The following is a 13429-nucleotide window of genomic DNA, read 5'->3' as shown; positions in this document are numbered from 1 at the left end:
TCCACGTCAAGGGGGTTGGAACATGAGCTTTAGGGCCCTTCCAACCCAAGGCATTCCCTCATTYCTGGGAGGGAGTGGAGCAGAGTGCTGAGGGAGAAGCAGCCAGCAGTGCCCTGCGAGGACCCCTGTGTGAGAATTCACACACATTTATTGACAAATACACCGAACACACACTGCAAGATAAATCCAGCAGAGCCACAACTGAATATGAACTGCAGCTTCACGCTGGTGTGGGGAGCAGCAGGGTCCTCCCACCCTACTGCCTGAAAGAAGATGTGAACTCTGAGCAATGCCTCCACAGGGCTCCTCCAAAATACGCAGCCAAGTCCACAACTTGTTCCTTTTTCCCTTGGCCACCTCCCTGCAYCCTGAGAGGGACCACAGGCTGTTTTTTTGGGGGGGATAGCTTTCCTTTTAGCCCTGTCAGAGGGCGAACCAGAAGGAATGAGCTTCTTGGCAAGAGCTGGCCTGGAGGGGCTGTGCAGGAGGGATGGTGGGCAGGGTCCCTCAGGAGAGGGAGCTGAGCAGCCGCCTGTAGATGAATCCCAGCTTCTCCCGCAGCGCCAGGAAGGTGGGACGCTCCTCTGTGTTGCTGTTCCAGCACTCCAGCATGATGCTGTAGATCTCGGGAGGGCAGGGGCTGGGCCGGGGCAGGCGGTACCCCCTGGTGATCTGCCGYACGGTTTCTTGGTTTGTCATTCCTGCAAGGAAGGAGAAGCAGCCCCTGAGTCTGGTGATCCCAAGAGATGTCCTGAAAGTGCACCTGCAGGGGCTGAGATGTCTGTGGTGCTGCTGGGAAAGGGTGTCTCTTTGCCAGAAGGGTGGTAGAAGAGGGAATGAGGGATACCCAGACCAACTTCCTGCCCCCAGCTCCTGCACCCACCCTGCAGCCACTGAATATCCCTCTAAGCCACCCCATAAGTGGACAATAACCGGCTCGTGCTCCAGGAGCTGCTTCCACATCCCATATGGAAGGGACAATGAAACAATTCACAACATGCTGCTTTTGGGGACCAGCCCAGCACGTGGATGGAGGGCACAGGAGTGGGGTGGCAGCCCTACCTTCATACGGGATCTGTCCATAGGTGAAGACTTCGTAGAGCAGAATCCCGTAGGACCAGACGTCAGATTTGAGCGAGTAGGTGCGGTAGTTGGCTGCCTCCGGGGCCGTCCACTTCACCGGGATTTTAGTGCTGCTGCTGGTGGAATAAATGTCATCCTGAAAAGCAATGGGAGATGGGACATGAGGAATGGGTGATCGACACAGCACAGCTTTTGGGATGGCAGGGAATGGCTCCATCATGGCATGGTGGGAGAGAAGGAGCACAGCATCCCGCTGAACTGACCTTGAGGAGCCGGGCAAGTCCAAAATCAGCGATTTTGCAGGTGAGCTCCTCCCCCACCAGGATGTTTCTGGCTGCCAGGTCCCGGTGGACAATGTGCTTCTCCTCCAGGTACCTCATCCCATCCGCAACCTGGCAGGCGATGTTGAGCAGGTGGGAGGTGCCCAAGGAYTTCCCTTCAGGACCTGTTAATCCAGACAATCACTGAGGGCAGCCTAGCAACAGATATTTTGGGTGTTCTGGTTTGGAAGGAGGCCCTGTGCTGGGACCAGGGGAACATGCAGAACCTCAAATTTAAGTTCCTGCCTAACTCCTGTGTGGAAAGTTCAGCACAGCCAAGGGCTCCTCAGGAATGGGACAGGAGTGGGCTCTGATGAGCACCAAGGAACAGATATCCATGGTTTGTTCAAARCCAAAGGTGACCTTCTGCCGTGCAAATCTCCCTCCAGGCCTCTCAACCTGTTGTACCTGCGAGCTCCAGCTCCTCCAGYCCCAAATGTTGCTGGAGTCCCAATCAAAAACAAGGTCAGTGTGGGTGGAGGGGGAGTACCCAGCAGAAAAACAGGTCTTGGTGGGAGCGGTTTGTTTTGTTTCCTCTCCAGATTGATTGTGCTGGGTCAGGAAAAGAAAGGCCAGGAAAATTAAACTGAGTGATGAGTGGTCTGTGGCCTGTCACGAGCTCTGTACATGAACAGACCCGTGGGGAGGTTTGGCTGTTTCATTCCTAAAGAAGGTGGAGTTCCCAAACACTGCAGGGAGGTTTCCATGCACTGGTGGGAGCTGGCAGACCACGTGTGGGTGGAGAGGGAGAAGTGAAAGTCCCTGCCAACATGGTTTGGGTTCCAGGGGTTGATACAGACCCTGCCCACATGGGCACGCAAAGGATCATGGCAGACCTTGTCTTTGGGTTTTGGGATCACCCAAAACCATCTCCACCAAGTGCCTGTGGATTTCTCTGTGCTACCASCGATCCAAACAGGATGGAAACCAGGCTGGCCCACTCTTGGTGTCCCCATTTGGATTCATAGGGCAATTTTGGGGCACAGGATCCCCCATCCCATGGGGCCAGCAGGGGACTCACTGTTGAGGTAGCTGTGGAGGTTGCCTTTGCGCATGAGCTCGGTGATGATGTACACGGGCTCGCCCAGGGAGCACACGGCGTGCAGCTGGATCAGCTTCTCGTGCCTCAGGCGCTTCAGGTTCTGAATCTCCTTGGTGAAGTCTTCTGCTTTCATGTCAGCTGTGGGAGAAAGCCAACACAGCCCTTGTGAGCCACTTCCTCATGCAGACATTGGGACCTCAGCGCTTCTGATCTTTTTTACCTGCTCACAGCCCAACCCCTCTCTCAGAGCTCAGGTCTGCATAAACCGTGTCTCAGAACCAAAGAGATGCTTTTCACAGGGCTTTTGGATCCCATTTTCAGGATCACAGGTTTGATGTATCACAAACCCGTTTGACTTGACGTGATGTCTCTTATCACAAACCCACTGGCTGGAGCTACTTTATAGAGATGCAGCCAAGCTTAAGCCTGTCCACAGAAATAATCCAGTGGTTCCTGGCCAGGTCCTGCTGCAGTTTGCCTGATAAAAGTCACAGTGACCAGGAGGATGAGGAGATAAAGGAGGGTGAGTGACGTGGCAGTGAGCGAGAGACTTAGCTGGTTGTAGTGGGTTTAAAAATTTGATTTTTTTAATTTTTCAGCTAACGCATTTTTTTAGGTCTTTTTTTTTTTACTAAAAAATAAGTATAGCTCCTTTTACTAAAGAAAAAGAAGACAGCCCTTAATACTTCTCACAGAAGCCATCTTTATAGTTTCTTGATCCCATCCCCCCACCACCAAAAAATCAGACCAAGTAAAACCATGACACTGGTTGTTGTTGAAATCTGATTCTCCACATACCTTTAATGATCTTGATGGCCACTGGCACCGTGTTTCTCCACAGCCCTTCCCACACCTCTCCAAAGTACCCCTCTCCCAGCTTCCTCCGCAGGGTGAACTCCCAGCGTGGGCGTTCCCAGCCGTCCCTCTCGGGGGGAGTCTGCAAACAGACACAGAATGGCACCCTGGGCTCAGCCAGGCAGGCAGAACCTCTGCTGGAGCCTGTGCCAGCCCTTGGTGCCCRCAGAGGAGCAGGACACAATGCTCCAGCAGCCGTGTGCCCGGGGGCTGAGCCTGAGCACTGCCCTCAGTGTTCGCTTGGGGCACAAAACTTGTGGATCATCCTCTGCGTGACAGCCAGATCAGAGTTTAGAGACTACATAAAATATCAGGAGTTCAAGTCATAATTCACTCCTCACCAGACCTCAAAAGTGGCTTTTCTCCATTTCCAACAATAAATAAAAAYGAGTTAATTAATATTATTGCATATTGTGGCTGATGTAGATTCCAGCTCATTAAGCATTTCTTTTATCCCGCACCTTTCAATTTCACTCTTGGATTATTCACATGTTTAATTGCTATTTCTAAGTAATAATCAGTTCATGGAACTCTAATCAGGAAATAAGGTGGCAATTTGRGATTAATATTGTAATTAGAGTTATGAGTGCTGCACTAATTGTCATGAAAACTTTATATAAGCCATGTGTTTGGTCTTATATTCTGAAGAAAAAATTGCAAGTGCAGATATTTCCAGAATCAGTATTGAAGGGGTTTGTAGCAGCTTGGTTTCTAATCTTTGAGATGARCAAGACATTTCAGAAAACTCTGTATATTTTGGCCTGTCAAAAATACRTATAAATGCCATTCCCAGCCTTAATGTGGCTGATCAAAGGTGATGCTGGCAGCTGTACTAATGGCGGGCTTAAAATTTAATTTAATAGCACTCAAAATCCAAATGTATAAACTAATTATTTCTGGTTTTCCTAGAAAGGAAACCTTTCCCCTTTCATTTTTTCCATGCTGGGAGCGGGGTTGTACGCACCGCGGGGCTGCAGGGCTGCAGCAGGGGGCTCTGGATGACATTCCAGTGCTCGGTGTAGAATGCCAGGAGCTCCTCCATGCTGGGAAAGGGRTGTCCCTTCTGGATGTAGAGGCTGCCCCGGGGGCTCTTGCAGATGCGGAAGTGGCTGACCTTGGCGTGGTTGCGCACTGTGGGGAAGCCCAAATGAGGGAAAACTCAACTGATGCGATGATCAGCCCCTGCCCAGCTCCCTGCTGGCTTCACCCTCTCTCCTTTCCAGGCTCCCTGTCCTTTAATTAACCTAAAGCAACATGATTCTCCCCTGGACTGCCCCATCCCATTCCCCACATCCCTTCTTCTCCCACCTCCTGGCCCAGAGGACTCTTGGGGATTTGGGCTCCTTTGGACCATAGAGATGATGCTTGATTATCAGGGATAACTAACAAGGCATAATTCCACCATGGACTGTTCAGAGAAYAGCAGAGCTGCTCAAAGTGGGTGAACCAGCAGAATCCCAGAGCCCAGGGATTGATGGTGGGATGTGGGGTTTGCCATGAATTTCTCAGGATTGCTTTTATGGGGATAAAACCAGATCGTAATGGCACTGCCTGGTCCAAAACCCCCTGAATTCAGATTTCAGTATGTGGGAGCAGCCCAGGCCCCGGTAATCTGGAGTTGCAGCGTGTTTTTAAACAACCCTGAGATGACAAAAGCTGCTGGAATGAAATCTTGGGAGTTAGTGCCACAAAACCATCATTAAGCAAAGTGTTTATGGTTTTCATACCCCAGACAGGAGCCACACACTTTCCTTTGTCACAGTGATTCAACAATCCGTCTATCCCTGCCCTGTCAACTTTCCYCTTACCCTCAGAAAGCAACCAATTCCCTTCAGCAAGGTGCTGAAAAGTGCTTTAAACTTACTCCCCTGTTTTTCACCCCATGCTAAGCAAGCCAGGAGTTGCCCCTAAGGAACAGCCTATGGCTCCCTTCCCTGTGCTAATTTAATTTGGATAATTTGAACAGTCACCTGAGAGGGAGTATTCGCCCTTGCTGCTCTCGCTGTCCCGGACGAGGAAGGAGCCGTGCTGGTTGGGAGGCGAGAGGAGGAGCTGCTCCGCCTCATTGCGGCTGATCTTGCTGAAGTACCAGCTGTGGAGCAGAGCACAGGGGTCAGGGCGGTGCCAGGGGATGTTGTACGGATGGATCTGCATCCATTCCGGGGGATTCTGCACTTCCTAAACCAGAGAGGAGGAGCAGCTCCTGGGAACCCATCCCTACAGACACCAAGCAAAGGGCACGGTGGCCAGTCCATGTCTCCAAACCTGCAGATGTGGCTGCGTGCATCAGGGCTGCTTCACTGGGTGGGCTTTACAGGCACTTGCTGCAGTTTATTGCAGCTCACTGCCTGCAGGCCRTCTCACAGAATCAGAGAATCCCAGAATGGTTTGGGTTGGGAGGGATCTTAAAACTCACCTCATTCAACCCCTCTTGCTGAGGGCAGGGACACCTTGCACTAGACAAAAATGCTCAAAGCCTGATCTGACATGGCCCTGAACCAGGGATGGGGCATTCCTCCATCAGTACACTGCTCTATCAAGCTGTCAGGTCCCAGCTCCATCCCAAACTCGGGAGATGTACACTCTTGGGCCTGTGGTCAATAAAACACCAACCATGTGGCTGTAAACTGCTTCTGATGGGATTTGTCCCAGTGTCCTGCCATGAGAGCAGCATTTGCAATCAGTCACAGGATCCCTTTGCACTTCTTGACCTGCAGCTCATGGACAGAACCAGCTCTGAGCCCACGAGCAAATGGCATCAATGAAAACATCTCWGGGATTGCCCTTTGCTGCTCCAGCCGTGGCAGTGCCGTTTGGGGACCTCACAGCACCAAGCAGCGGGGAGGAGCCGGCCAAACCCTTCTCGTGTGTCACATCACCGAGAGTCATCACGGAATTCCCGTGAGGAAATGCAGGYTGGCTGGCTCCCGGCACACCGGGATGCACAGGAAGAGGCAGCTCCAACCAGCCTCAGGCAGCCGGGACGTGAGAAACCAAAGGTTTCGTCATTAGCTGGGATCGCCAGCGTCTGGGAAGCCGCGCAGGAAATTATATGTGATGGGGCGAACAAATTAGCGCCCGGCTGCGAGCCGCGGCTCCGCGGAGTCTGTGCRCTCACGGCTCGCTGAGTCCGGACAGCGGGGCACGGTCAGTCCGGACAGTCGGACACACTGCGGCCGGACAGCTGGACACCCTCCGGCCAGCCCCCGTCCCGAGCCGGACAGCGCCCTTGGCCTTGGCCTTGGCATGGGCTGGGCACTCGCTGCCCGCGGATGGGGGCACACGTGTGTGCGCACACAGGTACACACATGTACACACACACAGGTACACACATGTGAGCACACACAGGTACACACATGTACACACACAGGTACACACACACAGGTACACGCACAGGTACGCACATGTGCACACACATAGGTACACACACACACACAGGTACACACATGTGCACACACACAGGTACACACACACAGGTACACACATGTACACACACAGGTACACACACACAGGTACACACACACAGGTACACACACACAGGTACACGCACAGGTACGCACATGTGCACACACAAGTACACACACTCATGTACACACATGTACGTGCACACACACGTGTACACACACAGGCACACGCATGTACATGCACACAAAGGTACACACACAGGTACACACACATGTACACACACACCCTTGTACATGCACATGTACTCACAGATGTACGCACACACATACACACATGTAGACACACACATAGGTGCACACACATGTACACACACACACACACACACACACACACACACACACATGCTCCGCTGTAGCCGGTCCAGCTGTCCCGTACCATGGGAATAAAGCCGGGAGCCGACCCCACGGGCCATGTCGGGATGGTCCCAGCACCGCCCAACCAGGCTGGATTTACCCCGCTCCAAGCGCAAGCAGGGAGGGTCTGTCCCATCCCGCCGGCTCCCATCCCTGTCCCTGCACATCGGGRACCCTTCCCGGGCTTCTCCCGCTCCTCTTCTTTATCCCGCTCGGGTTCTCCAGGTTGGCACAGCCGCCCCAGCCCTGCGCTGCCCGCTCTCGGGGTGACTCAGGGCCGGATGAGGAGGGAACAGCAGTGTCTCGGGGCGCTTTGCCCGACRTGTCGGGACCAGGTTCCCTTATGCAACGAGGAGCCTGGGCTTTCCCCAGCTGCCAGAGGGCTGAGACATCCCCCGAGCTCCGKGAGGATGGGAGAGGCACCGATCGGGAGGAACCCCCCAGCCCCGGATAAGCAGGATGGCAGCAGCAGCAATAGCTGGCCCTGCAGAGCCCTGGGCTTCCTGGCAAGGATCAGCCCAAACTGCTCCTTCTCGTGCTCCCAAGCCCTTTGGAGCTGGCCGGGCTCAGGTACGAGTTTCCCAGCTCTCTCCCTTCCTGCTGGCTCCCCTCCAAGGCAGGACAAGAGGGAGAGCAGCCGGCACAAGCAGGATCCSTTGTCCCCATGCCCACCATCACACCGCACCCCAGCCCAGAGCCGCCCCGAGCCGGGCGGGGGTGATGCAGCCAGGAAAGGACACCGACATCTCCCCATCGGCGCATCCCCCAAATGTCGCTCGCTGTGCCGAGTACCTTCACCCCAGTGCAGGATCTGCAGGGCAGGGATGCCCAGGGGAGGGCAGATCCCGCTCAGTCCCAGCCCCGCCGATGGCARAGGCAGGAGGGGATGAGGATGCCGTGCTCCCGGAGGGTGGGCACTGCCCTTCCCTGCTCAGGGATGCGCTCCCCCAGCCCAACCTCCGTCCCCCTGCGGACCTAGAGCTCGGGATACTCACGGGCGGTGGGCAGTGCTGCCCTGGCTGAGGTTGGCCACATAAGCAGCAGGGACGTAGCCCGTGGCCGGCTCCCCCAGCAGCCGCCGGGCTAGCACATACTCGCCCTCTTCTCTGAGGACACGCAGTTTGTCCCCTGCGCTAACGCTCAGCTCCTCGGCGCTCCGGGCTGTGAAAGCGTACAAAGCGATACAGAGAGACGACTTGGGGATGAAGGAAATGGAAGTCGCCTCCGAGTGCAGCGAAACGGAATCAGAGCCAAGATACCCCAGCGAGCAGCTCTCCGTCACGGAGCGGGGTCGGAGCTTGTTCCAGAAGGATGTCAGGAAGGTCAAACGCTTCCTGACGAACTGCTCCATCGCCGGTGATGCGGTGGGTGCGGCGGGCTATGCCACCGCGCTCCGGGAGAACGGGGGAAGGGGGGATGCCGGGCTCCTGCCGCCGGCCGGGAAGCTCATCCTGCCGGCCCGCGTTACCCGCACGCGTCTGGGCGCTCGCCGGCCCTTCCCCGCCAACTTCCTATTTCTAAAAGTGAAACTGGTTCATCTGGTGAGACGAGTCTGCAGGCGGGATGAGTCTGCAGGCGGGAGTCYCACGCTCAGACCCACGGGCACATCTGGGAGACAAGCACAGCTGGAGCCGGGCTTGCTGCTCTCGAAGAAGAAGGAGAACGGCTGTTGTTTTATTTAATCATTATTTTAAAGTGTGCTCTTTGCTTCTTACCAGAGCACCATAAACACAGCTCTCTGTTCTTCAAGCAGCTCTTGTCACAAGTGGCTGACTCCAGTTAATAGTCTTCATCKCACTTGTGGGGGAGGATATTTTCTTTTCCATAGGACAATAATTGCATCCGCAAAYGTGGGAGAGTTAAAAACAGAATTAATGAAATAACCTTGGAAGAGATATGAAGTGTTTGGATATTTCCTGGGTGGATATTGTGGGGTTTATAGCATAAGATCATTTCTTCCTTCAGTCTGCCATGACCTCCCAGAGTCACCCCAGTGAAGCATTTGCCTGTTCCCACTAATTCCCTGTTGCAGAGGATCGCCAGGGAATTCACATCCCAGATCCACCCGGATCTGCTGCTCTCTCAGCTTCCATCAGAGATGGGTTCCCCTCAGTGCCATGAGATTCTTGCCCGATGCAGGGCCTGGATAAGCTTCGGGTGCTTGCATGGCATCCAGAGCTGGAATGCAGCCCCCAGCTCTCCCTGTGTCAGCACAGCCCTGGTCACACTCGGACACTGACATGCTCCAACCCCCCTCCCAAATCCCACCATCCCAAGCCAAAGGACAGAGATTCCCCCCTCACATCTTCCATGTGCTCTCCCAGCCACCTGAACATCACTGCTCTGATAAAAATCCCCAATTCCAATCTCCCAGATCCCACCCGGACTTTGTCATTTAACTGTTCCATATMATTAGTGGGAGTTTTGTGCCTGGCAACTCCACTCCTGGCCTTGAGCCCATTATTTTGATCCTCCTCTGCTTACAGTTGGTCTGTGTCGCTCAATTTGGGTGTGTAGTTGGGATTTGAAAGAGGCTGCTTATAAAGAATTATGGAAAAATTWATTGCAGAGGTCTGAACTGCCGACTGCAACCATGTGGGGTATGAGGAACAAGCTGGACCCATCCCTGGACATGCTGTGTCCTGCATCCTGGGTGTCCCATGATGGCCAAATGAGCTGCAAAAGGATTTCCTTGTCTGGGTTTTGGACTCAGCAGTTTCCTCACTGTCTCCTGGGCAGAGATGCTCAGGGCAGAGGGCAGGAGCATGCAGCAGTGTGGCCTGTGCATTCCTGAACTGATGAAAACTGGGGGGGAAAAGGGAGTCTTTAATAAAATATTCTGCTCYCTCCTTACCCAAGTAGCACCTGAATATATGGGTAGGACCCCCAAGGTCTGTCCCTGTGCCCAGCTCACAGCCCWGCCCCSAKARCCACACAGGGATGTGCAAAGTCCCMGTGCATTTTTCTCACTGTGYAATGTCTCCATGCATATTTCCCACTCCAGCACGAGGAGGGGAATTGAGGATGGAGCACAGAAAGGTTTGCAATTCAAAAGGAAGGGACATCCCCTCTGCTGTCCTTCTGCAGCCCTTGTGACAAATGTGCTCCTCAGGAGCAAAAGGGGCTGCTTGCTTATGCCCTGRAAAAGATCTGATCATATCCAGCATTTGTGCCTCACTGTTTTGAATGAGGACTCACTAAAATTCTTGTCTGAATTTTAGACAGAAAGACACTGTGCACTGATTCACCTTTATTGACCTTGGATTCTCCAGTGGTACCAGCGATAGACCAGCTGATTTCTAAAGGCTTTGGATCTTGATTTGCACCTAAATGAAAGAGTACTGCCAAATGACAAACATCCCTGAGGACTAAATACTGCCTCTGAGCTGAGCCTACCAGACATGCAGAGCACAGACTCATCCCTGCAAACCTCTGTCTGCACAGGACACACATGCACAGCTCAGCCCCATGCCAGGAAAGAGAGGATAAATCACAACCTTTTTTTAGTATCTTTTTATTTTTTTTATTTTCCTATTCAGTTCCAGGGGCATCCCCGCTGCTTTGAATCCCTTTTGGTACTATAAAACACCTAAAAAAAAACAACATAAAGAAGAAAAAGCATGTTCATGGAAGTTTCTGATCCTTGTACTGTGGGAAAGAAAATGAGAGGATGCAGGAAAAGTGACAAAGATAAGGAAGGCACAGATATCTGATGGATCAAGTAATTTCTCTTCAGTCCCTGTGACCATGTATTAAAAACCAATCTGTCCACAATCTGGGGTTGTGGTGGGCACACAGGGACTTCAGCTTTAGCACCACTAAAGAGCACCTCCAAAGAGCACCAAAGGCAGCAGAGCTGAGCAGCAGAGCCGCCTGCACAGCCCTGGTTTGGCTGAGAGCACCTGGGAGCCACCAACACCCGCAGCACTTTGCATCCACCTGCCTGGCAAACACCCCAGCGTGGCCTCCCAGCATAATTGACAGAAACCAGCAGCTCCCCTCCACTAATGAGAGCGCCCATTATGCCTAATTAGCTGAGGTTCTGTTCCAGGTCCTGGTATGTTTATGCTCAAAAAATCTTCTGGCAAAAAAAGCCTTTTCAGAGGGGAAAAAAAGGAAGAGAAGCATAATTCCAATTCAGCCCCTAAAGGGGTAGAAAGCTGGGGAATGCAGGTGATGATGAGGAAAATGGTTCTGAGGGATGGTAGRTCACTCGTGGGGTCATGGGATGTGCCACTTGTCACCAACAACTGGCAAAGCACAGCTGGAGATCGAGGGTGCCCATGTCGTGCCTGGTACCCCATCCTGGAGCTCCCAACCATCCAGAAGACTTCCCCAGGCCTTGGGTCACCTTTTTGCTGCTGGCAGGGACTGCAAGCCCGGATCAAACCCAGCCCTGAGGTTCCTCTTGGTGTTTTTGATGGCATCAGAAGATGGCTGGGGKCTTCTTCTGGGCTTCATGTTTATTTTCCTTTTTTTCCTACTGATTTCTCCAGATTTTTCCTGGTACCACAGCGCATTTGAGAAAGGTTTTGCTTCTTAATGAACTGTTTGGGATGGGTGTCCAKGGCACAGTTCAGACAAGGGGTGGTGGGTGATGACAGTGGGAAGAGGAACAGAGCAGAACTGTGGCATTAAAGCAGCTTCAATTGGTCTCTGTTTCCTGGGGGTTACAGAAGAGGCAGCTTGGCAGACTCTGGGCTGTCACCATSGAGGGCAGAGCCCCATCGAGGGCTGACAAGGGCAAGAAGGGTCCAGGGGCTGAGGGGAGCTCGTGGACAGTCAGTGCAGAGGGTTCAGTACAGACACGAGTACAGTAATTCTGGCACAGGAGGGGTGACAGGAGGCACAGCATCGTGGGGTCTCATGGTGGCTCTCTGAGCCCTGCAGGGGTGGGTTGGACTGGCTGGTGGAGAGCAGGAGTGCAGCTCACGGGGTACCTGAAATGGCACAAGAGAGCAGAAAAGCTCTGTGGGAGCAGCTGGAGGCAGATGGAGCTGTTTGTGCAGTGCCTGGCAGGTCTGGGGCAGGAAAACCTTTAAACCCAYGGTAATACTTTTCAGGGACCCTGTAAACCCTGGGCTCATCAAGGATCTGAAACAATGGCAAGGAAAAGCCAACCCATATGTCACATTTCTAAAGCAGAGTCACTGCTTGAGGAAAATCTGTAAGAACCAAAACACCAAACCATGCTGAAAAACAACCTGGTTTTCCTTTTCCCCCAGGCTCTCCTTTTCTGCTTTCTGCTGAGATTATCAGCACTGAGCARCCTTTGCTTGCCCCATCTCTTAATCCAACTCCTAGAGAATGCTCCTTCTAGGACAGACTGCCTGGCAGAACAGCACTTCTGAACAGTTCTGCTCCTGTCCCTCAGTAATCATTTGCAACACATAAAACCCGTTAACCACCTTCTCCAGGCTGGCAGGTGCCAGGGAGCTGCTCACYCTCTCTCTCAAGGCTGCAGGGATCTCCCTGGGGAGAGGGAGAAGRGAGCTCAGGCTGTGCTGCCCGTGCCCATCAACACCTGCACTGGGGATGTGGCAGCTCTCTGCCAGGACTGAGCAGCAGCYGAGTCCCCAGGGCTGGCAGGTGCTGACAGGGATTTCACACAGGCACCTCTCAGCTCTGCTGGCTCGGGCAAGCAGAGGATTGGTGCCTTCAGGAACGATGTGCACAGTGACTCAGGTGGGGAGGGGGAAATCTCTGCCAGTCTGTAAGCAAATGATGATTGCTCCATCTGCCCTGATGTCCTTGTTCCCCTGGGGAGGAACCAGTCCATCCACTCCATCACCCAGCTTTGTGATATCTCTCCCCACAAAGGTCCTTTGGAGGATTTGGGGTTATGAYATCAAGTGCTGCTACAGGAAACCTACCCAGAGTCCCAGGAGAATAAGCCCAAGAGACCTCACCCACTCCACTCCATCCTATACTTATGTCTTTCCCCATCTTTGCCMAACCAGTTCTTCCAAGACCTCCAGGAATGGATACGCCACCAGGTCCCCAGACAACCCRTTCCAGTGAGTCACTAATCATTACCAGCAGAAATGAGTGTCTAACCTGCTGCACTCAGGTCTATTACCTCATGCCCCATTCATCACCTCCCTTGCACCATTCCCTCCCTCATGGGAACTCTGCTCAGGGTCCCCCCACACCGACCCTGTTGGGCCCAGCCCAGAACAAACACACTGAGCTTACACAAACAGGCAGTGTGGTCATCTTTTTCTCCATTTGTCCYCACTCTTCCTGCCCTGTCCACGTGTGTTGGTGTTCCTGTGGTGCCACCTCAGCCGGCTCTCCAGTGTATTCACCTG

General features: G+C 53.3%; 2 protein-coding genes across 3 annotated transcripts in view; both read right to left on the bottom strand.

The window, feature by feature from the left end:
- Window positions 1-398: 398 nt before the first annotated feature.
- SRMS (src-related kinase lacking C-terminal regulatory tyrosine and N-terminal myristylation sites) lies at window positions 399-8637 on the bottom strand. The gene is made up of 8 exons (XM_057366101.1): window positions 8114-8637; window positions 5271-5392; window positions 4265-4431; window positions 3244-3382; window positions 2425-2583; window positions 1347-1528; window positions 1063-1219; window positions 399-701 (listed from the first exon to the last, which is right to left on the bottom strand). The coding sequence occupies exons 1-8, from the start codon at window positions 8467-8469 to the stop codon at window positions 508-510; spliced, it is 1476 nt and encodes a 491-aa protein (XP_057222084.1). The 5' UTR covers window positions 8470-8637; the 3' UTR covers window positions 399-507.
- A 3310-nt stretch (window positions 8638-11947) lies between these two features.
- LOC130573586 (peroxidasin homolog) overlaps window positions 11948-13429 on the bottom strand; it is a 43427-nt gene continuing 41945 nt past the window's right edge. For both annotated transcript variants that reach the window (XM_057366099.1, XM_057366100.1), the window contains 2 exons: window positions 13314-13426; window positions 11948-12058 (listed from right to left, as the gene is read on the bottom strand). In XM_057366099.1, the coding sequence (XP_057222082.1) occupies window positions 13331-13426 (96 nt within the window). In that variant the 3' untranslated portion in view covers window positions 11948-12058; window positions 13314-13330. The remainder of the gene's footprint in view (window positions 12059-13313; window positions 13427-13429) is intronic.

This window comes from Malurus melanocephalus, unplaced genomic scaffold (genome assembly GCF_030028575.1).
Source record: "Malurus melanocephalus ecotype Western Australia unplaced genomic scaffold, MMel_1.1 scaffold_59, whole genome shotgun sequence".
NCBI classification, from domain to species: Eukaryota; Metazoa; Chordata; class Aves; order Passeriformes; family Maluridae; genus Malurus; species Malurus melanocephalus.
The sequence above is the reverse complement of the archived record's forward strand: the minus strand, read 5'-3'. Positions and strand labels throughout refer to the sequence as shown.